Source organism: Microcaecilia unicolor, chromosome 3 (genome assembly GCF_901765095.1).
Source record: "Microcaecilia unicolor chromosome 3, aMicUni1.1, whole genome shotgun sequence".
Taxonomy (NCBI): Eukaryota; Metazoa; Chordata; class Amphibia; order Gymnophiona; family Siphonopidae; genus Microcaecilia; species Microcaecilia unicolor.
Genome location: NC_044033.1, coordinates 72,423,922 through 72,450,430, shown reverse-complemented (window position 1 = coordinate 72,450,430; position 26,509 = coordinate 72,423,922). Strand labels below are relative to the sequence as shown.

The following is a 26,509-nucleotide window of genomic DNA, read 5'->3' as shown; positions in this document are numbered from 1 at the left end:
AAACTTGGTCTATCTGGGGCATTAAAAACCCTTTAGTGTCCAATGTTCCCATCAATCTGTTCCCATATGGCTTATTACGGGAACATTGGACACTAAAGGGTTAATAAAGCAGTGGTCTACTCCTTGGCCACCTTTCCAGATAGGAAGAATCTCTAAGTACTAATGAAATTACTTCAAATGATAGTTGTTAATTTAGGGGCCCTTTTTCTAAAGAGCAGTAAAATCTGGGTTTAACGAATAGGACTTTCCTGTATGTTAAGCCAAAATTTAATGCAGTGTTTATGGTTTGTGTGTGTGTGGGGGGGGGTGTGTTCTAAAATATTTTATTCCAGGTTGCATGATAATGTCATTAGTATGCAGCAACTGCATAGAGTTAATGCAGCAGCACCCATTGGCTCCTATTTCAGAGGCACTAGGTATCCTGAACATAAGAGTAGCCATACTGGATCAGACCAATGGTCCATCTAGCCCAGTATCCTGTTTTCCAAACAGTGGCCAAGCCAGGTCACAAGTACCTGGCAGAAATCCAAATTGTGGCAACACTCCATACTACAAATCACAGGGCAAGCAGTTGCTTCCCATGTCTGTCTCAATTGCAGACTATGGAGTTTTCCTCCAGGAATTTGTCCAAACCTTTTTTAAACCCAGATACACTAACCGCTGTTACCACTTCCTCCGGCAAAGAGTTCCAGAGCTTAACTATTCGTTAAGTGAAAAAAATTTTCCTCCTATTTGTTTTAAAAGTATTTCCATGTAACTTCCTTGAGTGTCCCCCAGTCTTTGTACTTTTGGAACGAGTAAAAAAATGATTTTCTCTACTCATTCTACACCACTCAGGATTTTGTAGACCTCAATCATATCGCCCCTGTGTTATTCAGTGTCAGAATGGCCGAGTGGTCTAAGGCGCCAGTTAGCATACACTAATCATAATGCACTAGTTGGATAACGCAGGAACATCCACTCTCTGATCATGACATGCCCCCTCCAAAAAATATCTTTGAAAAATGGGTAACATTAGTGCATGCAAACAGGCAAAATACTGCAAAACATTTTCTGTGGTAGCCTGCTAGCGTGAGCTAACCGCACATTAAGACCTTAAAGCTCTTCAGAAAAAGGGCTCCTTAACTAGCCATTCATTGGCACTTGCAAATAATCTCAATTTTGACATCCTAACCCCTTGGCTAGCCTAGTCCTGTTTTTTCCAATATCCTGCTCAATGCGCTCTGCAGATCAATTAAAAAAAACTCCAGAATGACATTTCTAGAGTTGCTAAGAGCAAAGATCAACCAAGAATTCCATACTAGAAGTTAGTTCACCATTCCATACTGCCACAGCACCATTGCACCAAGTCAGAGCCAACATGTAAAGAGCTCCATAGAATTATTTCCTGGAACACAGACAGATTCACAAAAGATGGGATCCGACAGCAGACACACCAAATCTCATGGCCATACCTGCTCTAAACCCCCCCTGCAACTCATCACACTCCCTGAAATTCTAATGACTGAATTACTCCACTCTGGATTCATGATCCGATAATGCTCCCCTCCTCCACCACCTATAGACAAGTATCTGGATGAAGGCCACTGTCAAGGATTGCCCACAAATAATTGGACACTACAGAGAAGCTCCTTGGGGGCACAGAATAAATCAGTGAGGTCAAGGCTGCATATAGGTAAGAAAAGCAAAGTCCGGGGAATGTGGTATCAGACATACAGTGACAGGGGGAACACATCAGAATACTATAGCTGTGATGCACTTTCTCCTCGGAGACACATGACAGCCAAGAGATCTCTGTAAACCACACTTCGAATCAGCTTTCTTGGCACAACTGCTGTAAATCCAAGCAGAGAAACAAAATGGGAGAAAACATTTAGGACTCTGGCTCTCTTGACAGATCCATATAAGATTGTTTGTGTACAGAGTCACACCAACAGCACCATCACTGGCATGCAACAGTTTGCACCTTTTGGGGCTAAGGGGGAGGGAGGGAAGAGTTGGTAAAATAGCTTTCATTATTTTAGAACTGAGAACAGAATTTTAAAACTGGACAAAGTGGGCAAGTAGCCAGCAATTTAATTTAAGGGGAAAAAAAAGAGCTCATGTTCCCATTTAATCAGAGTAATAATCTCAAGTTACTAGATCAACAGTGTCAATCTTTTTTTTTTTACATTTATGGATTTGGCCCTGCAGAACTAGCTGCTCAGATTGGGCTCCTATTTCAGTGTGTCTCACTTTAACCGTTGAAGCAGAGATCTCTTCCAAAAGTAGCACTACTCAAAAATCCACAGACTGAAGACACATCCATTTCAACAGTTGCAATGTACGTACAAAAATAGATGGACATCAGACAAGAAATCCCCGCAGCTGGCGATTGCCACAGCCCTCAGACACCCTGCAAGATAACCAGGTCCATCTAATGTGGCTCCCAATGTCGGCAAAGGCTTCACTCCAGGAATACTATAAGTTACTGAAAAGAGTTCCCCAATAAAAAAAAATAATAAATTAACTCATATAAAATAGTTCCAGGGACTGTCTGGCAAAGAATAAGGCAGCCTTGGAGGCTGGAAGCCAACCCCAGCACAAGAGGGTCGTGATTTCCGCACGAGCCAGCGTGGCGAGATGTGGAGGACGAGCATCTCCATGGCCAGGGTCTCCAAATGGGCTTCACAGCATGTGGCTTATGACCTCAGGGAAAATTAAATGAGTCTGGAGCTTTGAAGGAACTGGATAAGCACTTGATAAACAAACGTGTACTGGGCGATCGTCTGGATCATAAACATCCTCTGGTCCCTGAGGTGTTGCAGCATCATGGGAACATTCACTACCTGTAAACAGAAGGAAACCAACCATTAGGACACTTAATTCAATATCATCTAACACAGGGATGGGCAATCACGGTCCTCAAGGGCCACAATCCAGTCAGGTTTTCAAAATTTCCACAATGAATACACATGAGATTGATTTGCATGTACTGTTTCCATTGAAAACCCAACTAGGTTGTGGCCCTCAAAGACCATGGTTGCTCACCCCTGATCTTAATTGCTTTAGGTAAAGCATGAGTACTCAGTGACTGGTATCATGCATTAGTGACTTCCAAGTATCACACACAAAGTAGAGCTGATATACAAGGATCTCTCATCTGTGTGAATTGCAAGTAATGTCTGGCCATAAGTTTGTATATTTCCTGTGTCGTATCTGGAGATATTTCTCCCAGAATGTTTATTCTATGCGGCATAAAATGTATTCCTGTTTGGCCCTGGAGATACAAAGTTCTGATACATGCATATTATTAACAGTAATCTGTGCCACACAGACCTTCATCACATCACCATTTAGGCCCAACACAAACGGCTGAAGAGGGGACCCAAGAATAAATCATTTAAAAAATCTAGGTCTGCAACCACAGGAGAGGGCCCCACTGAAACTGATCAGTCATGTGTAGACCAAGCCTCAAAAGGGAGTTATGGTCCAAGTCTCTTGGTCTGAGGCCAATGATACCAAAAGCCTCCAGTGTTAACAGTAAACAGAATGATAGGGATCAGAGAGCACAGCCAAGCTAACAGCACATCTTTTACCTAAAAAAGTATAAAGACGAAAATAGGGCATGGAAAAGGAAAGAGATAGCTTAAGAACAGAAAAAAAAAGGCCACAAGAGCTATGAGTCAGGATAGATGGAATTCTGAGCAATGTTGAGCATGGAATTCTACAGACAGCAACTGGAAAGAAAGGTGTAAATCAGCCTATACTTTTGTAGGTTGACTAACAATCTCAATATAATTACAACCCCCCCCCCCCCCCCCCCCCCCCCGATATTCAAAATTATTTAACTGGCCAGGAATCAGTCTTTACGGATGACTTAGCTAAGCATGGGCATAATTTCCATACTCATTCTCATTTCCATACTCTGTAAGCCACATTGAGCCTGCAAAAAGGTGGGATAATGTGGGGTACAAATACAATAAATAAATAAATAGATGAACCCAACTGACCATGTGCATTTTTAGCCGCAGTTGAGGATGGAAATTCTCAGTCGGGCCATTTTATCTGCACAGCTGTATAAAATCATTACATGTAGACCTGGTTGTCTTTTTTTAAGGATCGGATTTTTGCTGGGAGGACTGAATTTTTGCTTTACACTGTGGTGGTGGTATTTGTGATTTGAGGATATTGACTCTGCTGGAAACCGATTCACACTTGCATCAGTTTGTCCTGAATACCGTTAACATAAAAACAATCATTTCTTAAGATATCATCATTTCAGGAGTTAACGTAAAAACTGAATTGATGTGCAGTGGTGGATTTACGAGTTGCCTTCTCATTTCTATGGTATGTGAGACAATGTATTTCCGAGCCGTAATACACCGTTTATTTATTGATTGATTGGTCATATTAAATAAAGTATTCACTTATTTTGTAAAAAAAATTCATGCAGTTCTTTTTTTGACAGTCACTTACTTCGTTGTGTTCCAAACAGCCAATCATCAGCTCTGTCAGTATGACAACGCCCGTCCTTCCTACACCAGCACTGCAGTGGACTATGATTGGCGGGTTGCAGCTCTTGCTACTGTCCAGCATGCTGTTGGTATGCCGTCGCACTGACTGGATCTCCTCCAAGTAGGCTACGATGCAAAATGCGAAAGCATGAATGTGATTTCACAGGAAAGCTGAAAAACTGTCAAAACCACCCTTATACTTTCCCCAATGATAAATAATTTGGCAGTTCCTGCAAAGTCTTCACACTGTCCTGGATCCAGCCACTAGCTGGGTGCTTTAGGTTACCCAAATTGTTGAGGCAATTCAATTCAGCACATTATTTTCACTGCAATTATGTGTGGTTTTCTGAAAATTTCCAGTCTCCAAGGACATTATGGCCAATAATTTAGAAGTATCCCCATGTCTACATGGCAGCATTTAAATATCTGGAGAAGCCCAGACATTTAAATGCCTTTTCAGAACAGGGACCATTCTGACGTGGGGAAGCAAGTATATCTATGGCAAGGGAGCATGGGGAGGTGCGGACAGGCAGTGGTCTAGGTGGAACAACAATAAAGACCTGTATTCTCTGTTTCACATAGGAAATCCATGTCTGCACTAACAAACCTAGACCATGGAATTTATACCTGCTCTGCAGCATGTCTAAGCACTGTAAGTCTCCACGTTCAAGGTCCCAGCAATGTCACCATTCTGCCCCTCCCCCTCCCCTAGAGGTCTTGTGGCCATTTTGAAGACCTGGAGCACACTAGGTGGGAGATCATGAGCATTGCTCCCACCACACTAGGCACCAGGGACTGGGTTGGGGGGGATTTGCAGCCCAAGGGCCATTTTGAAGGCCTTGGTTTGAGGGAGGGAGGTGAGCCTGGGAGAGGCTGCTATATGTCAGATGTGTCAGGATCATGCCCACATGTGGAGGGAGGGGGCTCTAGGTGAAGGATCAGTTTCTTAGTGTGTGTGGGGGGGAGGGGGATTTGAAGGGTTGGTTTGTTGGTGGGAAGGCTCTGGGTAACAGCTTGTTTGCCAGCGGGGGATACTGCTGAAGAATCTGTTTGCTGGTGGGGCAGAGAGAGTCTGTTTCCTGGTGATTGAGTGGGTTGGGGAGGCTTGCAGGCCACTCATGCTGGGATCAAAGAAAGAAAGAAAGAACGTAAGATAAGAATAGATTAAGAAATAGAATAGTTGAAAACATTTTATTCTGTCTCCCTGCTGAGGGTGGCAGCAGGCCTGGGAGAAGGCGGTGGGTAGCAAGATATAGAGGTAATACCTGAAAAGTATAAAGCCAGCGTGGAATGATTAGCATGTTATACAAAGCTATGCGGCCTATTAGTGACAATGGATAGGACAGCCATGCTTGTAACGTATTACAAGTACCTGAGGTGGCATCTGTATAAGAGTGTATAAAGGCTGGAACTGGTTCTCAATTGCTGTGTTTTTAATTATATTGATGTATTTGTTTTATTGTAGAATTTTTTCTGATGTATTTGGTGATTTTAATTATGTATATGATTTTTGTAATCCGCTAGGAACTGTGGACTATGCGGAATATAAATATTTTTAAATAAATAAATTAAATTAAATTAAATACCAGGATTGCCTCAAATATTCCTACAGAGGATTTACACTTAATGTGGCTTGATTTTGATAATTCCCATTTAGTACAAAACCTTAACACAGTTTAATAACTAGAGGCCTATTTAATAAGCCGTGAGGTAGGCGCGCTAGTGTTTTTTAGCGCACACTAATGCTAGAAACACCCATAGGAATATATGGGTGTTTCTAGCATTAGTGCATGCTAAAATTTAGCACGTGCTAAAAACACTAGCGTGCCTAAGTAAACAGGGCCATGGGCCCTATACAGTGTTGGATAGTATTATTTTACCGGTAATATACTTTTAAAACTAATGAGTACCTGTAAAGATTACTTTCGTGCAAATGTAATAACTGTAATATATTAGTTTTCAGTAATGAGTAATACAATGTCTAGTTACTTTGTATAGTTACTTTATAGTGACACTGATTTTCTTTACATCATTAGACCATTATTGGGCTGCTTCTGGTTTAAAGCAAACTTCCTTTTGATTGAAATTGTTCAAGTGTGCAGCACAAGGTGATAACAAAGATGACTGGGTCCTCAACAATTAAGCACTCTGTTTATGTCAATTGTTTTGATTTAGTAAGCAAAAATGAAAATATTTATGTCAGCGGCGAAGCTAGGTGGGGCCACAAGGGCCTGGGCCTGGGCCTGGGCCTGGGCCTGGGCCCCCCCCCCCCCCCCAGATTTCATCCAAGCCCCAGGTTTTGCTGGCGGGGGTCCCCAACCACCGCCAGCCAAAGTCTTCTTCAGCAATGGTCTCCTTGCCTCCCCCCACCGCCTCGTTGCTCCCCCCGCTGCACCCCACACCTTTGTAGGTGGAGATCCCCAACTCCTACCAGCTGAAGTCTTTGTCAGCACTGGTCTCCAGTGCACAGCGTTTGCTGCCCTGTGCTTTCTTCCTCCTGACGTCCTGCACTTTCCTTTAAGTGAAACTGAGCATGCTCAGTTTCACTTAAAGGAGCGTTCACAGGACGTCAGGAGAAAGAAAGAGAAGGGCAGCGAACGCGGCGCGACGGAGACCGGCACTGAAAAAGGCTTTGGGTGGCGGGGGTTGGGGACCCCAGCCAGCAAAGGTATGTGGTGCTGTGGGGTGCGGTGGAGGGAAGCAGCGAGGCGGTGGGGGGAGGTGAGGAGACCGACGCTGAGGAAGGCATCAGCTGGCGTGAGTTCGGGACCCCCGTCAGCAAAGGTATTTGGTGCTGTGGGGTGCGGCGAGACGGTGGGGGGGGGGGGGTGGTGAGGCGGCAGGGTGGCAGACTAAAATGTGCCCCCCACCTTGGGCTCTGGCCCTCTCCCACCGCAAGGTCTGGCTACGCCTCTGATTTATGTTAGGTGCAAGTTGTGTCTGGTAAGCCACAAACCTGAGAGTGATGAAGTGGCATCAATGCCAGGAAAAAACATAATCTTGTTCGATCAATTATTGCTTTTAATCATGACACAAAGAGGAACATGACTCAGAAGATGCTTGAAATGATGTGGAGGGGCATAATCGAAAGGGGGGCGCCCAAGTTTTCCTGAGGACGTCCTCGCAGGACGTCCCGGCAAAGGGGCGGGAAAACCCGTATTATCGAAACAAGATGGGTGTCCATCTTTCGTTTCGATAATACGGTCGGGGACGCCCAAATCTCAACATTTAGGTCAACCTTAGAGATGGTTGTCCCCAATTTTTGGCGATAACGGACACCGAGGACGCCCATCTCAGAAACGACCAAATCCAAGCCCTTTGGTCATGGGAGGAGCCAGCATTTGTAGTGCACTGGTCCCCCTCACGTGCCAAGACACCAACTGGGCACCCTAGGGGGCACTGCAGTGGACTTCAGAAATTTCTCCCAGGTGCATAGCTCCCTTACCTTGTGTGCTGAGCCCCCCCCCCCCCAAAACCCACTCCCCACAACTGTACACCACTACCATAGCCCTAAGGGGTGAAGGGGGGCTCCTACATGTGGGTACAGTGGGTTTTGAAGGGCTCACATTTACCACCACAAGTGTAACAGGTAGGGGGGGATGGGCCTGGGTCCGCATGCCTGAAGTGCACTGCACCCACTAAAACTGCTCCAGGGACCTGCATACTGCTGTGATGGAGCTGGGTGTGACATCTGAGGCTAGCATAGAGGCTGGCAAAAAATATTTAAAAAGTTTTTTTTTTTAGGGTGGGAGGGGGTTGGTGACCACTGGGGGAGTAAGGGGAGATCATCCCCGATTCCCTCCGGTGGTCATCTGGTCAGTTCCGGCAACTTTTTGAGGCTTAGTCGTAACAAAAAATGGACCAAGTAAAGTTGCCCAAGTGCTCGTCAGGGACTCCCTTCATTTTTCCATTATCGGTCGAGGACGCCCATGTGTTAGGCACGCCCCAGTCCCGCCTTCGCTACACTTCCAACACGCCCCGGTAACTTTGGTCGTCCCCGCGACGGAAAGCAGTTGAGGATGCCCAAAATCGGCTTTCGATTATGCCGATTTGAGCGACCCTGGGAGAAGGACGCCCATCTCCCAATTTGTGTCGAAAGATGGGCGCCCTTCTCTTTCGAAAATAAACCTGACAGTGTACAAGAAGATTTTTTTTTTCAAAGCTCAATGGCAAAGTGTGCAGCATTATGGAACAAGACAAGTCGAAGTGCTCAGGCAGTTGATATTGAATAAGGAAAATGCAATATTTAGCTGATCACTCCAAATGCAACGTGGTGGAATTGTTTCTTCTATGTTGTTGAGAAAATTAATTCCATTGTTGCAAAACATGAACTTGGATAGCCTGCCGAATGAATTGTGCACAACTCTGGAGTGACTGGATTCAAACAGTATGAAATAATGTGTGAGTACTGCCGTGTCAGAGTTTGCTGGCAGTTCCTCTGGATCCTACAAGGCAAAGCTAAATGTTACTTGGGCTTTTTACGGCCAACTTTGGTCATACTGAAAACAAAGCTGACTAAAGTTTGTATAAACTTTAAACATGCCTCAGCTCTGGTTTGTGCACTTCAACTTGACCAATAAGATTTGATTCTGTCTGCAGATAAGTTGCTACAGTTTAGCATTTCTTAGGTTGAAGGCGATGAAATTAAGAAGAAAAATACAAATAACTTCCTTTCGAAGCAAAGAAGACAGTGAAGCTCCTTTGTTGTAATAGGAAACTGTTAGGTTAAATCATTAGTAGGTACGCTGAGTTCTTTTCTTAATTTTAACATGTTATGTATACCACCGTGACCATTTTCGAATTATGCAGTATTTCAAGTATATTAGAGTTGAATTCGGTAAAAATTATCTGATTTTGAAGTTAACAACGTGTAAAGTTTCTTTCAACAACACAGTTGCTAGAATTAATCTTATGCAATGTTGAAACAACTGTTTATATCCAACAATTATAAAGTAGCTATAAGCAACATATTACTTTTCACAGTAACCTAACTCAATATTTTCATTAAACAAGTAACTAGTATATTATTTTTACAATGGCCCTATAGTTTTGCAAACGTATACTTTTCTAACCTAACTTCACAGGATTAAACTATGCACACTGTTGATCCCTGTACATACTTTTGCTCAGGGAAAGGGTGGACAGCTTTTAGACACTTTGGGGTTGATATTCAAAGTGATTTAACTGGCCAGGAATGGCTCCTGGAAGGTTAAATCGCTGGTGCGCCTAAATTTTAAGTTGAATAGTTGAAAAGGGGGCATGGGTGTTCCTACAATCTATGTGCATTATTATAGAACACATCCGCTCTGCGCCTAACTTCGGTGTCGGGATTTACACCAAGTAAAACACAGCCTAAATGAACATGACCAAATCCAGTCACATGGAGAGGTGTTCAGCATATTCTATATACCACGCAGAAATTTAAGCCAATTCTATAAAATTTTGGCATACTTTAGAGAATACGCCTAGGCGTATGTTTTTACCACACGGATTTTTCTGGCTTTGGTGCGCTCTTAATGAATAGCACTTATTGGCACCTCTGATGGGCTCGATATTCAGCCGGCAGTGATGGGTGTTTTGCTGACCACTACTAATGTTAAAAACATAAATTGAATGCAGGGTCATGTCTGGGCACTGGCACTGAAATTATGAGTTTCTGGAGCTGGCTAACACATAGCCGGTTAACTGTGATATTCAGCAATTAACCAGTATGGGTTACCGCATACAGATAGGACTGACTTTTATGCGGTCCTATTTATGCGGTTACCCTGCTGAATACTGGCACCTAATCAGCCAAGTGCTGACTCCGTCCACTGAATGCCCCCCAAAATAGCTGGCTTTCAATTTGAGGCTAGCCCAGTTATTTTCAGCAGACTAACCAGTAAAGTGGTGCTGAAAATTACCGGTAGCCCTGAACAGGCGATTTAACCTGTTTCTGGCCAGTTAAATTGCTTTGAATATCGACTCTTATGTGCACACTTGGGACTAGATTCTGTAAATGATGTTAAGAAATTGGTGCCAAAAAAGTTAAGCGCTGAGCGCTATTCTATAAAAAATCCAAGCCTTTTACACAATATCAGCTAAGCGCATAAATGGCGTCTAATTTAATGCGCGTAAATTCTCCCTGGAACACCCCCTGCCCCCTTGAATTTATATATCTTATAGAATTTCTGCACATATCATTATAGAATATGATGTGCGTGTAAAGCCTAATGGGCAATTAACGCCGATAATTGGTTGCTGGCGCTGATTAGCTTATTAATCAGTTAACTGATTTGTGCACGCAAGTTTAGTCACCATATTGGCGCCCATTAGGGGGTTGGCGCCTAATAGGCACCAAGTTATAGAAAGAGGGGGATTGCTTTGTTATTTCTTTTAGGTAACCCCTCTGAGACTATCCCCCATACCTTAGCCAGAAGTGAGCTACATCATTGGCTGCCATTACAGAATTACAATATTTGCTCTTGGCTTTCCGGACCATTCTGCTGTGAGATACCTGTACTCTGCTTAACAGTGTCATTTTCTAGGGGAGTGGGGGGGGGGGGGGAATAAGAGGTCCAACCTTATAGGCTGAATGCACCAAGAATGTATTACACTGTTATCATTCATAGGAAACAGTTATGAAAATCTTACACAGAAAGCCTTGAACGTCTTCTGGGCAGCCATGGTCTGGCCAGTCTGTGTACTGCAGATGCCAGACAGTCCTCTCCTGCCCAGACAGCAGGTGCTTGACTTTTAAACCCGTGGTGGCATAGTGAGCGGAATCCGTACGGAACTTGGTGGTCACCTTAAACTTCCCGTATGTAGTTGAGCTGTGTTTGGAGCCCAGTTTTGGCCAGTACCGGTGGCTCTTCACTCTTCCCCCCTCCTGAATGGAAAAACACGTCCAAGTTATTCTGATGCCATAAAGATTCTCAAAGAGAACTACTTTATTTGTAACTTTTACTACAAAGACACTGGACTATCTAAACGGGAAATCCTTCATCTTCATTGGCTTCTATGGGTTTGAAATCTATTGTAACTTTTTGGAGCACAGCTGCCATTTTTGTTCTGAAAAACATGCAGAGCGGCAGTATCTGGTTAGAACACTGGCCAACTGTGCACAGTTTTATACCATGGTGGCAATAATGCACTTCTTTTTTTGACAAGGGAATAAAAGAATTTTCAATAAAGGTATCCCAAAAGGACAGCAGTTTCTGGGGCTGTTGCAGCTGATAAGAATGACATGTATGCGGAGCTGGCCCTGGTTGGGCTGCTGCCATAAGCTAATTCAACCAAAAACAGTGCACAGTTGTCAGACTCCATTGCAAATACAGTTGCTTTCTTTGGCAAACGCAGGCTCAAAAACCAACTGATGCTTGTGGGTCGTTGGGGCTTTTTTATTATTATTTCAGTTTATAGCCAACTGATTACTGGAATAAAAAGATACAGGAAAACATCCAAGGGAAATAGTAACAGAATTTAAAACAGTCACAAATGAAAACATCTCTCCGTAATGGAAGCCTTGATCGTGGCAGCTCTAACCCTACTCACAATACAAATGAATTATTTTCTCCCATTTCACATACCTCTTCAGCTGTCACCATGGCAATCACGTTCACCCCCTGTTCCCACACCATCTGCCAAAAGTCATGGCAGGTATGTGGCAAAGGTCCTTGTGTGGCTACATAATGCCATTCTTCCCCACCTACAGTCACCTGAGGATTAAAAAGATTTCTGTTAGTATCGAGGCGAGAGTTCACGGGGTCCTGCTTTACATAAATACACATGTTTTTTTAAAGGGAGAACTGTTTTCATCCAGTCTGTCACTCTAAGATTCTACGTAGAAACGATAATAAGGTCCAGAAAGCAAGTTCTACATCCCTGGATGCCGAGCTGGAAACTGCTCTCTTCTTGGCAATCTACTGGTGTATTTTACATCATATTAAGAAATCCTAATTCTTGGTAGAACTACAAAGCTTCACTCAAAACTGGAGTTCTGCAGACTGCATTATGCTCAAAGCAAAATCAAAACCCATGATAGAGTGTTCTCCTCTTCCTTTGAACTTCCAGCTGTCTTGGAACCAGCCTCTACTTAGACTACGGCATCCCGAGTCTTTACCTGCAGCCACCCTACTACTAATCATAATTTCTACAGCATTACTAGACGTACGCAGTGCTGTACACTAAACATGTCCCTGCTCGACAGAGCTTACAATCGAATCAAGAAAGACAAATAGGACAAATAAGGGATAAGGGAGCTACTTAAACTGGGAATGATAAAACAGACATGAGTTTCCCTTTCTTTTTAAATTCCCTTTCTCTCCTCCCCCTCAGCCTTCATCTAGCCTAGTCCATCACTGCAATAGTCTTCCAGCACAATCCATGACTCCAGCTAGAATCTGGAAGCCATGTAGTCTGACTCTGGCCACTAGGTGTCACTATTCAGCAATGGTTGGGTATTGTTTCTCACACTGTGAATACAAATATACAGTACTTAATACTTTGATCATCTTGGTCAGGATAAAGTTATGACTACAATTTTTTTGTTGCAGATAGCCGCCACACAGAGTTAAACCTGTAAAATCAGCATATGTACATATTTCATAAAAAACGTGTATAAGTGCCAATCCTATCCCCACTCCTCCATTCTCTACTTCCTGGGAATGCCTATGGTTATACAGCATAACAGCGGTTTCTATGATTTCCTAGTGCTTACTTTTATACCTTTATATTGAACGTGGTACCAGAAGATTGGAGGGTGGCCAATGTAGCGCCAATTTTTTTAAATGGTTCCAGAGGAGATCCGGGAAATTATAGACCAGTGAGTCTGACGTTGGTGCTGGGCAAAATGGTAGAGACTATTATAAAGAACAAAATTACAGAGCATACTCAAAAGCATGGATTAATGAGACAAAGTCAACATGGATTTAGTAAAGGGAAATCTTGCTCCACTACTCTAAAGCTATTGGAATGAAGCTTAGAGCGAATCGCTCTAAGCTGCCTTAAGCAAAAAAAGAATCTTTTGGACAAGGCCTCTTTACATGTAGTTCAAAAGTTAAGGCAGAATTTAACTCCCCAAATCTTGGAAAGATTCTCTATTATTAGTATCTCTCTCCTGTTTCTAATTTAAAACGCTTTTCTGACAACAAATCATATGCTCCAAACCACACAACTTTAGTTTTTAACCTATTCAATTTTAGAAAATTCATTCTAGCCCAACTGTCAGTTTGAATAACAATCCTTTTCAACTGAGACATAGTATCTTCAATTTTATCCCTAGTCTCACATAATAAAAATTATGTCATCAGCGTATGAATATACCGAAACTCCCAAAGTGGACAACGCATTACCCATCATTCTGAGATAGATGTTAAATGAAGAGGGTGACAGTGGAGACCCCCGCAGGACACCAAAACTCGCATTCCACTCAGATGACACATTAGAATCCTTCCTCATTCCTATAAGTTCTTCTCTTCAACAATTCTCTGAACCACTTCAACACAATCCCACTCTCTTCAATCTGACTTAGTCTAATTAATTATTGATTGTGATCCACCGCATCAAAAGCGGCTGAGATATTGAACTGTAAAAGAATCATCTGCTTTCCCCTACTTAAGGCAAGCTTAATTTCTGTCATCATCTCTAGTTGCACAGTTTCCGTGCTATGTAACGATCTGAAACCACGTTGTGAAACATGGAGAAGATCGAATGTTTTAATACAGTCACTAAGCTGCATATTCACTATAAATTCAATTAGTTTTGCAAACCACTGAATACTCACTACTGGCCTGTAGTTTTCAACTCTGGACAAATTTGGCCCCACTGATTTAGGAATAGGTGACAATATAACACACGCCAGATCGGAAGGATAACTTCCACTATTCAAAATGGAATTAATAAATGATGTCACTCAAGTTACTATAACTGGTGACATCCTTTTCAACAAGTAAGGAGGACAGACATCTAACAAGACAAACACAAAGTATAAAGTATTACATATGCATGCTAGATCTTGATTTGTCCTTGCCATTTTCAGGGCACAGACTGTAAAAGTCTGCCTGGCATTGACAAGTTCTCCACACTGTAAGCAAATGGCAGAACAGGAGGGAAGAGGTAATGATCCCCATAAGGCCCCTTCCTTCTTCCTCCCCTCTCCCATTTCATTGCATAAAGCCAAAAAGGGGGCAATTCTATAATTTGGTGCCCATATGCAGTGGCGTAGCTACATGGGGCCACAGGGGCCCTGGACCCCCCTGCTGACGACCCTCTCGACCCCCTCTCCTGCTGCCAACCCGCCGTCGCCTACCTTTGCTGGCCGGGGGTTGGGGTCCCCTGCCAGCAAAGGTAGGCGACGGTGTCGGCGGGGGAGGGTTGGCGGCGGGAGGGGGGTCGAGAGGGTTGTCGGCGGGGGGGGGGGGGGGTCAAAGTTGGTGGTGGTGGCGGCGGTCGGCAATGGGGGGGGGGGGTAGGCGGTGCTGGGGGGGGGCTAAAATATGCCCCCTCACCTCGGGCTTTGGACCCCCTCCCGCCAAAGTCTGGCTACGCCCCTGCCCATATGTAAGTGCCACAATGGGGCATGCTTAGTGCCAATTCTATAATCGCTTCAGAGTGCTATTACAGAAAACTAGTGCAAAACTGCTTTGGAATGCCGAAATTTCAGCATGCCCACTTATGACAGGTGTTAAGTTGGCAAACCTAAATGTGCCATGCAATGCACGCAACTGATAGTATTGTGCGCATCGCTTGACAAGCATAAAGCAGAGGACCACAGCGCTTTTGCAGTCCTGTTAAGCTTGTTACTAGAGTGGGTTCTTTCACTGTGATCTCAGCATTGAAAGGTTACTAATTGCTGCATTGCTTATATCTGAACTCAGTATGAAATTGCCAGCTGTCCATGTCATCAGACCCCTGACGCAGGCAACCTTTCAGCCGAAACACAGCCGTGTCGGCTCATCAGCACTACATTGTGTCTGTTGGTAGGAATACAGATCACTGGTTTCATAAAGAATCTCCATTTCCTCGCTGTGTCTGTTATCGTGCATCGCTTGACGACACATTCATGGCCCTCCCATGCTCCGTCCACATGTACTGTCCTTTCGCAGTTAAGTACTAAGTGACTTTGGTGTGTACAATACAGACTAATGCCTAGCACTTGTGTGATTATTGCTACATCATTATTGGTACCTCTGAAGCATAATTTAAAAAGACAGAAGTGAGAGACTAGCTCTACATGAAAAGTAGCTGCTTCAAAAGCCTGAAGGTCACATGTTCAAGCTAGTTTTTCCATTCCTTAAGGAAAAAAAAAATAGAATTTGTGGATACTTGGAGAAGTCCAAGCCCCTTTCCTCTTACTCCCCCACTGGGATCTATTGGGGTTTAGGTGGCTTCAAAACTTTAGGAGGAAATTACATGGAAAGTTCACTAATGTGCATTGGGAGAAGAATAAATCAAACACTAAACTGTCCAATGAAAATTATTTCAACAAGCAGTGGAGGTAAGTCAATAAATATAAAAATCAACCTTGCACTGTACTTCTCTTATGGAAAATTTCAATACAGATGGGTAATCCAGATTGAACTTTTTATTGAAATTTCTTTTGGAAATTTATTGTTGTTCACACAATTCAATTCAGACCCCCGCCAACATGGGCCATGTTTTGCCATGCTGCGTCAGGACTAGGGTCTGTAATAAAATTTACACATAGTGGACAGGCAAACTGGATGGGCCATTTGGCCTTTATCTGCCATCATGTTCTATGTAAGGGCTCTTATTTTATAACATTACACATGCAACTTATACCTTATAGAATGAGGGGGGGGGGATACCTATAGATACAGACACTCTCATAAAGACTTGAATAAGACTGCAGTTTATGGAAAAAATCCATATTTCTAATTTAGGTATTTATTTTATTTATTACATATTTAACCCACTAATCCAAACATCTAGGTGAGGTACAATAAAACATTCATTAAAAAAAATTCAACATAAACAATACACAATCTTAAAGATCACAAACTCTAGAACAGAATGGGGCTATAAGCAAGTGCAAGAATTATGTACATCTACCTCACAACTAGAATGAGTTGACACACAGTAGACCCAGTATTGACATTGATGTATGAACTCAAACTCAAAGTCAGTTCCTTTTACCTTAATAAAAACACGTTCAATGCAGCAACCTCATCTCTCTTTGTTCTAATAATAATCCTTTGTTTACTAAGGACCAAATTCTATAAATGGCGCCTTAAAAATCGGCACAAAAAAAACCCCACGAGGTTAGCGTGATTCTATAAATTATGCCTAAAGCTAGGCGTAGTTTATAGAATATACCTACACGTCGGTCGTACGACTAAAATTTAGGTGCACCCATTTAGCAGGCATATTTTCAAAGCACTTAGCCTTCCAAAGTTCCATAGGTCACCTAGAACCAGGCCTAAATAGCTGTGCCTATGTCAGGTGCAGATCAGGTGTTTTCTATAATAGTGCGCATAGTTTTTTGAAACACCTACCACACCCTCCATTCCACGCCCATAGCCTTGCCCCTTTTCAACTGTATGCATTAGAATTTACGTGCACCACACTGTAGAACACGCCTAGAAAGTTGTGTGTGTAAATTCTAATTAAAGCCAATTAGTGTCACTAATTGGTTGTTAAGTACCAATTATAGGCACTGATTGACTTGTTAATTAAACGGCCAAATTACAGGTCACAACTTAAAGCATCATATATAGAATTTGGGGGTAAGGGACCTTTTATTAAGCTGTGTTAGAAACTAATGTCTGCCTAACACATCAAAAATGACCTAACCCAGGATATGCCAAAGTAATCTGCATTAGTCTTGCTATCTGCACCCATTAAGAACACGGTATTGGGAGAGGGTGTGTTGGAGTGGAGAATGGACATGGCTGCATTAACCAGCTCGCTGACATCACTGCCATGCTAATTGGTTAGTGGTCCATAATGCAGGAGTCCGTAGACGTGCTCCTGCAGTAGTGCACAGCCATATAGTTAACAAATAGAAAAAGTCCTTTTTGACTTCCGTGCCAAAAATGGGCTTTAGTACATGGGAAAGTCCCATATAAGGATGCGCTAAGCCCATTTCTTAGCACAGCTTACTAAAAGTGCCCCTAAGTAATTATAGTCCTGTTTAAGAAACTCCTCAAGACTCATCTATGTGATAAAACCTACTTAGCTGTTCCTTAACTTCCTGCCGTCCCTCCTTGGCTTCCCCTGTTGTCCCCCCCCACCCCCACCACCACCACCAGATGTGCCTTCTTCTTTGTTCCGCCCTTGCATTTGTTTGATGTTCATTCTTTATAAATTGTTAGCCACATAGAGCCTGCTATGTTGGGAATATGTGGGATATAAATGTTCTAAATAAATAAATAAATAGTCAACTAGATGCAAGCTGTTGGGAATCTCAGCCAAACCACCAGATTTGGGAAAAAAAAAAGACACAAAACAAGAATTCTCCCAGTATTAAACCCTGCTTCACGTGGCCCTTTCTGAAATGTATCCTCTGCATCTATGATAATTTCTTGGTGATGCCCCATACATAAGGCAGTCACTGTGCACTGCCTCCAACCTCTTCCTCACTCTGCCCATTGAGCACAGACGTGATGCTTGATAAGATTCCTATTCTCTGACTGAGTCTTAGGCATGAAAAGCCAACCAGGACCTCACAGCTATTTTAAACACTAGTGCTGTCTCCTCCCACCCCAGCCCAGCCACCCTACAGAGCAGGGGCCCCAGCCTGGAAATCAGGGCTCCTTCATGGAAGCACAAACATGGTAGGATCCATGTGTTGATAAAAAAAAACACTACCCACTAGAACAGTCTCCTTTCTTTTCCTGCTAATCATAACAACCTGTCAGCATGAATCAGCAGAGGAATGTCAGCCCGTAGCAGGCCTCAAGGCTTAGCGGTGGGAGTCAGGAACCCCAGGAATGGAAGATCTCAGAATGGCATGCTACTGTACTCCAGATATTATTTCTAACCGATGACTAGTCCAAATACCAACCTTTTGACACCTCTTTTGAAGACCATAAATATTCAGCAGGGAGGGTACTGCAAGGAACGCCACCCTAAATTTACTAAAGACATTTATTAAATGTGTACTGTCCTGAGACAGGACATTCTACTGGACTTCAACAGAAGTGCTGCCAGGCACTTAAAATCTCCAGAGCACGGACCCCAGGTCTGTCCTCCCAATCCCCTGTGGGGATTGTGAGATTTGGTTACTATGGTGGTGAGAGGGAAATGGGTTGCTGTATTTGTTTTATTTCATTGGAACACACCACAAGCTTTTCGGTGAGGTGTAATTTTCAAATACTGGAAATAATAAAGAGATAAAACAAAGTTACATTGAGCAGTCACGATCGCCTCCCACCCTTGAGAATGATACTGTAAAAATAAATCATGAGATGTCACACTTAAAATTTTTGTTAACTTTGTATCTTTCACTGATGGTAACAGTACAGGATAAGAAATTGCTTTCTTAGCAGTATAAAGAGAAAACACCACTTGGTATATAACTGTTTCTTTTACATACCCTACCTTTTAAAATATGTTCTCTCTTTTCTTTCACTCTACCCCATTTTCCCGCTTTGCTTCTTTCTCCTTTTCTTCCTTTCACCATCCTTCCTCTTTTCTCCTCTCTTCCATTCCTCATCCTCTTTCTCCTACCTTCTTTCCCTGGTTTCTTCCAGTTCTCCAACCCAGGATGCTCTCAACCTGCTAGTACCCACCATCCCTGGTCCTTTCACATACTCCCCTTTGTGGGTCTTCTTTTCCTTTCCATTGTCCTCATCCAGAGGTTTACAATTGATTTCACAGGGCACACAACCTGCCAGCTGAGTTTTCAGGATATCTGCACTGAATATATACGAGAAAGATTTGCCTGTGATGCAAATCTCATGATTATTCATTGTACATATCCTGCTAAATTGAAGTAACAAACCAATGATCAAATAGAAAGTCAGTTAGACTAAAATTCTATTCTATTCTATGCACAACTTTTATTCCGCTCTATCTCCACAGAATTCATTGAGGATTACAAGAAAAGAAGCATCTCAATCAGATGGAACTGCATAATAACATACTAAAATAATACAACCAAGATTAACCCGAGTCTACATCTAAAAACAAGAAAGTCTGCAACTGTTTTATAATCCAAAAAAATAAGACAAAATGGATCTAATCTGAAAAGGAACAATATTCCAGATTTTTACAGCTAAGAATTGAAAAGAATTACTCAGATAACTCTTAAGCCTAACTCCTCGGAAATTTGGGAACAACAAAGAATTTAAATGTCTGGAAAGAAAAGCTCATCCAACAGACAATAAACTCAAATATTTAGACAAAAAAAACTGAATTTTGTCTCATTAAAGTTTTAAAAAACATACAAGCTATTTTGAATTTAATACATGAGTGAACCTATTTAAATAAAGGAATCACTCTCTCAAACCTATTAACTCTAAGAATCAGTCTGTCAGCTGTACACTGAAGAAGATGTAATCTTCACAATGACTTCAATGTAAATCCCCCATATAAAGAGTTGCAATAATCAAGATACAGTAAAAGGACAGTCTGAGCTATACTTCGGAAACTTTCCATATTAAGACTGGACCGAATTGCTCAAAGTTGGCACAATCAGAAATTAAATTTCTTTACAAGAACTGTAATATAGTCATCAAAAGATAGTCTAGAGTCCAAAATTACACCTAGAACTTTAGACTTATTAGTGATCTGCAAAATTTCACCTGTAACTAACTGTAAACATTATTGGGACAAAGAGTCATAGTTCCCAAACCAAACAATACTAGTCTTTCGTCTATTTTAAAAATTTGCAGTAGCTTATGAATCAATCATAGAAATATTTTCAATTAGCATTGCTAATGTGTGTTCAAAAGTGTCTAATGCAGGACACGGTAAAAAAAAAATATCATCAGTGTAAGATAGTATTTGAATTCCAAAAAAAGATACCCAAGCACCAAGTGGCCTCATATAAACATTAAATAACAAAGGGAACAGTGGTGACCCCTGAGGGACACCACATCCAGGCAACCAGGAATCAGAGAAAACACCATTCTTACATCCCTATATGCATACATAGTGCAATACAGTGGTACAAACTACTCCAATGTAAAAATAATTCTTTCATAAAATACATTTTAAAAGCTTCAGCAGGGTAGGTAAGGCTCTGCAATAAATAATAGACATGTATGTTTGTGTCTGAGACAAAGCCAGCTCTCTGGTGAAATACACTGACATGTTACAGACAGTTCTTGGGATGAGAAGATGCAAGGTGGATGCTAGGTTGAACTCTCCCGTGTGATCACAGCCAACGCACCCATCAGTTCATCTTTTCATGGGCATGTAGGAAGGGCAGCCCAATCAGAAAAATATATCCCTCCTCCACTACTTACACAGAGAGAAAGCCTGCATTCTGCAACAATTCACAAAGTAGACAAGAATCCACTATGCCTTCCTGTGGAGAATGGGAACACAAGAGCAAAAACCAATGTGCTGCCTGTGAGTGTGGCAAGTGCTAGAGTATTCCTGGCTAGGCAGCCACTGCTGCATATACAATTCATGACAAGATGAAATCTGGAGTATGTCAGGGGAAATTCTCAGCTCACTGTAACTGTACCACCAAGTGTGCACTCTTTATGATGGAAAGGAGAAGAAAGATCCACAGTGTGCCTGGAAAAAATGCAGGCCCTGCCAGCTTTCAATCTAAAAACCCCGAGTAACATGACAAGAACACCTGCCACCCAGCAAGACCTACACGGAAAGGTAGTAAGTGTAATTCTGGCACCCCATAAGTGAGAAGTTACAGATGTTTACCACCTGATCCACGATCCATCACCGGACTTAAATATTTAGCAGAAAATGATACCCACTGTATCCTACACAGTGTTTAATGAGTGCATGTGGCAAGGTGCAATGTTTGCTGTGTATCAATTAAAAGCATTGCTCAGAAATAGTTTAATTCTTAAACAGCTACCTTATAATTGCCCCATTCTCCTATGCAGCAGCTGTGCTTAAAAGACAATTAGAATTTACATAAAGCCTTGTTTGTGCAATGAGTCTGACACCATTGGTGATACCAAAAGCACTGTCAGGGTAATTTTGTAACTGGGTGCCTAGTTTAAGGCAGCAAAATGAACTTCTTTTATAAATAAACTAGCCGTTAAGCCCGTTAAAACGGGCAAGATTTCCAGGAACCCTCCTCGCTGCTGCTGCCTCCCCCCTCCGTGCCGGGCCCCCTGCACTGACCTGACAGTGCCTCTCACCTCCGTGTGAAAGCGCTGCAGGCAGCAGTAGAGCGATCTGCTGCTGCCTGCAGCACTTTCACACGGAGATGAGAGGCACTGTCAGGTCAGTGCAGGGGGCCCGGCACGGAGGGGGGGGGGGGAGCGGCGGCGGGGATGGGGGGGGAGGTGGAGGTTGGTGCACGCGATATTTGTTTCCAAGCGGCAGCATCCGACAGTCCGACTCCGTTTCCCTCTCTGTTCTGCCCTCTGATGTCATCACGTCTTGACGCAAGGGCGGGACAGAGAGGGAAGTCTCTACTGCGCATTTGCAGGTGAGCCAGTCACTTGCCATTTATATGTTTGATAGGCGGCCCCATGTACAAGTGAGGAGAAATAGTCCCAACTGTTTGGCTACCACTGGCCTGATAGAAAAGCACTGAAGGGCACCAATGAACGTGTACCTGGAGTGGGTTCTAGGTGAGTTCCTATTTTATTCTGCTTGCAAAAAGAGAGGAGACTATGAGATTGCCATCTGTTGGCTATCTGAAAGTCGGAGATCCTGCCCAGCACACCCTGGATTTACAGTGAGGTACATTCTTGTTATGATAAACAGAAGACAAACTCAATACAAACCCCACATTTCCAGTTCCATAAACATATGCTTTGTACCCCCCACATTCCCCCAACAGTGGATGCAGAGCCAAACATGTTTTTTTTTATATCTCACCATATGAAGAAAAAAAAAAAAAAAGTATTCGGATCCTGGTGTCATCTCAGTAACAGCAACACAATCTCCTTTCATTAGCAGGCACATAGTGAAACAATACAAAACACCACAAAAGCACTAATCACACACATTAGATTAGATTAAGTATTAAGTATTAGATTAGATTATTAGATTAAGTATACCAGTGTTTAAGCATGAAGAAGTAGAACCTGTGCAGAGTGACATATTCAATTGGCTACCTTGTTGGGAAGACTGGATGGGCCATACAGGTCTCTATCTACCAACATTTACTATGTTTAAAGGTTTTAGTAAACAACTTTGTTTCAAAACCCTAGGCAGCAATTTATGTGGGAGATGTAGAAATAATTAAGATGTCAAGGAGAAAATAGTTATTTTTCCAATTCTTAATGGAGTGTAATATTGCAGACCAGACAAGCTTAGCTGCATTTCCTCAAGTCTGGTAGATCTAGACCCCAATTTTCCAATTACTATAAAGGAAAGGTAAACTCAATTTGGGTTTCTTCCCACCCGAGCAAAAGGGCTCAACTAACCTATTCAGCTTCCTCATCTATCTTTAATATACGGATCTGGAGAATCTGCAAGACATATAGAGGGGTATTTTCAAAGCATTAGCTTTACAAAGTTACACAGTAACTTATGGAACTTTGTAAGTCTAAGTGCTTTGAAAATGAGCCCCATAGCTATTTAGGGAAAACAATCTTCTGATATAAACTATACGTTCAGTTAAGGACGAAGGAAAATGTGTCCAAATACCCAAGTGATGTGTATCACTTAATACATGTAAGTATTGACCTGACTGCCTATCTGTACCCCACGAATCCCAGGATTCCCTTGCACTTCCCTCAAAAATGGGTTGAGTCAGAACAAAAGAGGGGATAAAGAGACAACCCTGTCTAGTGCCTCTGAAAATAGAAACAAATCTCTGAAAGCCAGCCACTAACCCACACTCTGGCTTTCAGTATGGCATATAGAGCCTGGATAGCCAAACTAAAACAACTCCCTATTCCATAATGAAGTAAGGCTTGAAACAAAGTCCTATCAAACATAGTCAAAGGTCTTCTCCATGTCAAAATTAATCAGTAAGGACAACCTACACCCCTCCCACCCCATCTGTTCCAACAAAGACAAGATTTTCCTAACGTTCTTAACCGCATGGCGGTCCCTAACAAACCCCACCTGAGAGTCTAATACAATGGAGGGGAGCACTTGAACCAAGCGATTGGCCAGAATTTTGGCCAACAGTTTGATTTATATACATAACAATGAGATGGGGTCGTATGATTCTAGAATCAGTGGGTCTTTCCCTGTTTTAGGGAGAACTATTATTTGAGTTGCTAAATTGTCCAGTACAGCCCGATGATCTATAATATAATTAGAGTGAGAATTTAAAATGGATTTGGGAAGCAGTGGGTAACCAATGACGCTGAAAGAGCAAAAGAGTGATTGGTCAAATCTCCTTGCATGTGAAAGAACACAAGCAGCGGTGTTCTGAATAGATTGAAGGCAGAAGTTGTGGGAGGCCAGAGTAAATTATATTACAATAGTCCAAGCATGACATCAAAAAAGCATAAAGATCTGTCTTTTAAGAAGATATATCAAGAAAAGAGCAAGCAATTCTAAACTGTCAGAGAGAGAGAGAGAGAGAAAGCATGCCTTAGTGAGGGATGAGACATGCTGGTTGAATGATAGTTCTTGGTCAAGAATAACAGTAAGGCATTTGAAATGTGTGACAATTCAGTTCAAATCAATTCTTGTATACCGCTAATATCCCCTTTCCAGGGTTCAGTGTGGTTTACATTCTAGGTGAGACAAAAGCAAATAATGTTAGTGTTAGGTTTGAAAAGCATTAGAGACCATTGGATTAATGCATGAGACTAAAAACATTAAGAAAATGATAATGGGTGATACTAGGAGGTAAAAGTCATGATGGTCTGTCACGAAGCAGTCTTTGGGAAGAGAAAGGTTTTTAGCCTCTTCCTGAAGTTGAGGTAGCTGTTTTCTGTTCTGATGGGAATAGGTAGAGAGTTCCATATTTTGACTCCAAGAAAGGGGAATAGAGAGCTGAACATTTTCTATTTCTAATTGTCTTTTGGAACAATGATGCTAGCAACAGTTGTTTCAGTATGTTAGACTTAAGTGGTCTTAGTCAGCAGTTCAGAGTTGAAGCCCTGTAGGATTTGAAGAGTAATAATGGCATCATATGAAGCATAGGGCTAAGTGCCAGTAATCCAAAAGGCGATGGTTTTGGATGGATTAAGAATGACCTGCTTCTTCTTGAGCCAGGATGCTAAAATAATGAAGTAATAAGTTTAGACAGATCAGGGGAGAGCAGATTGACAAGATGCAAAAGCAGGATATCATCTGCATAATAAATGAGTCTTGTTTGATAGCGGTCAAAGGACTTAGGAAAATGTTAAAGAGCAAAGGAGTCAGTATGGAGCCCTGAGGAACTCTGCAAGAAGTTGGCCATTTTCTGGAAAGCAAAGAAGAGTGAGAAACACTGTACGGCAACCAAGAAATGTTGTGAACCAGGGAGAACTGAGCTAGAAATTCCTAGGTCCAACATCCAAGAGAGCAAGAGGTTTAGCTTGAAAGCAGCAGTAAGGTCAAGGGAAACTAGAACTGCAATATCGCTGTTGTCCAGGGTAGAGTGGAGATCACTGAGGAGGGCAACAGGTATGGTCTCACAGCTGTGACCAGGGTGAAAACCTGACTGCTGAAGATGCAACACATTATTTTGGCACATATAAGCTAAAAGTTGCTTGAAGACAACCCATTTGTAATTTTGAGATGAAGGGTAAGTTTGAAAACTGGATGACAGTTTACATCTACTTTCATTTTTCACTTTAAGGGGAGAGGAAGGAGGACAGCAGCCGCTGGGGGATTAAGGAGGTGTCATGCCTTAATCCCTCCAGTGGACAGTTGCTCATTCAGGACACCTTTTGTACCCTGGACATGCCTGAAACAGGTCTAAGTAAGGATATCCTTTTTAGACAAGGACATTTCTTCCTCTTGGTTATTGCTCTTGGGTGTCCAGATTTCAGGCCCTCCCTATTCCCACCCAAAACACATCCCCTTGCTATATGAACACACTACAGTGGTTGGACGTCCCTTTGCTGCTTTTGCAAATCGGTACTTTGACATTGAAGCACATGGATGTCCACTTTGGCCTTTTAACACGTCCATATTCTTTGGAGCCAATACTAAGCCACAGAAGACAGGCCGGCTAAGTCCCGCAGTCGGCGCTGAGCCTGGATATTCAATGCCAAGCCATTCTGGTGATTGGCATTGAATATCCAGGGGTTTTTTTGGCCACTATAAATATAACCAGATAAGTTAATCTGGTCAGTGCTGGCCGGTTACGTTTACAGAGGCAAAGATAAGTCTGTTATTTCGGCGGCCCAATTTGGCCACTTAACTTGGCTGGCAAACTGATGAATATTCACAGATAGCCAGTTATATCACATGATATAACCGCTTAGCTGCTATGTGCTGACAGCAAATATTTATATAACCGGCTATCTCCCGATGAATATTTGCAGATAGCAAGTTAAGTGCTATTTAACTGGTCAGGAGCCACAAACCAGAAACAAAAAACAAGGATTACAATTTAATATATAAAACAGGCAAAAAATTCGTACAAAGCAAAAATTCAAAAAATGAAAATGATTATATCTGGTCTTAATTTTTTTTTTTTAATTTTGCTTTCTAAGAATTTTTTTTTACCTGTCATACAGTAAATGTCAATCCTATTTTTATTTATTTGTGTTTCATTTCGTTTTCTGGTTTGTGTTTGGTTTACCATCATGCCCTTGGATACTGTGCCTCTTCTTGATTGTCAGCAATGAATATTCAGGAGACAGATTTGCATGCACTTCCATCACTCTATACTAATGTTCATTATGGATATTCTAAAGACCAGACTGAGCAGGTACACCTTAATAACTTGATTGAAAAATACCGTTTTACCACAAGCTGAGCTGCAAATTGTGAAACATAGGGCCCTGTTTACTAAGCCAAGT

General features: G+C 42.3%; 1 protein-coding gene across 1 annotated transcript in view; it reads right to left on the bottom strand.

Annotated features, from left to right (window-relative positions):
- Positions 1-805: 805 nt before the first annotated feature.
- The window catches only part of PTPN14 (protein tyrosine phosphatase non-receptor type 14), a 231,772-nt gene continuing 206,068 nt past the window's right edge, over positions 806-26,509 (bottom strand). The window contains 4 exon segments of the mRNA XM_030196037.1: positions 806-2,828; positions 4,459-4,622; positions 11,130-11,364; positions 12,065-12,212. Of these exon segments, the coding sequence (XP_030051897.1) occupies positions 2,700-2,828; positions 4,459-4,622; positions 11,130-11,364; positions 12,065-12,212 (676 nt within the window). The 3' untranslated portion in view covers positions 806-2,699.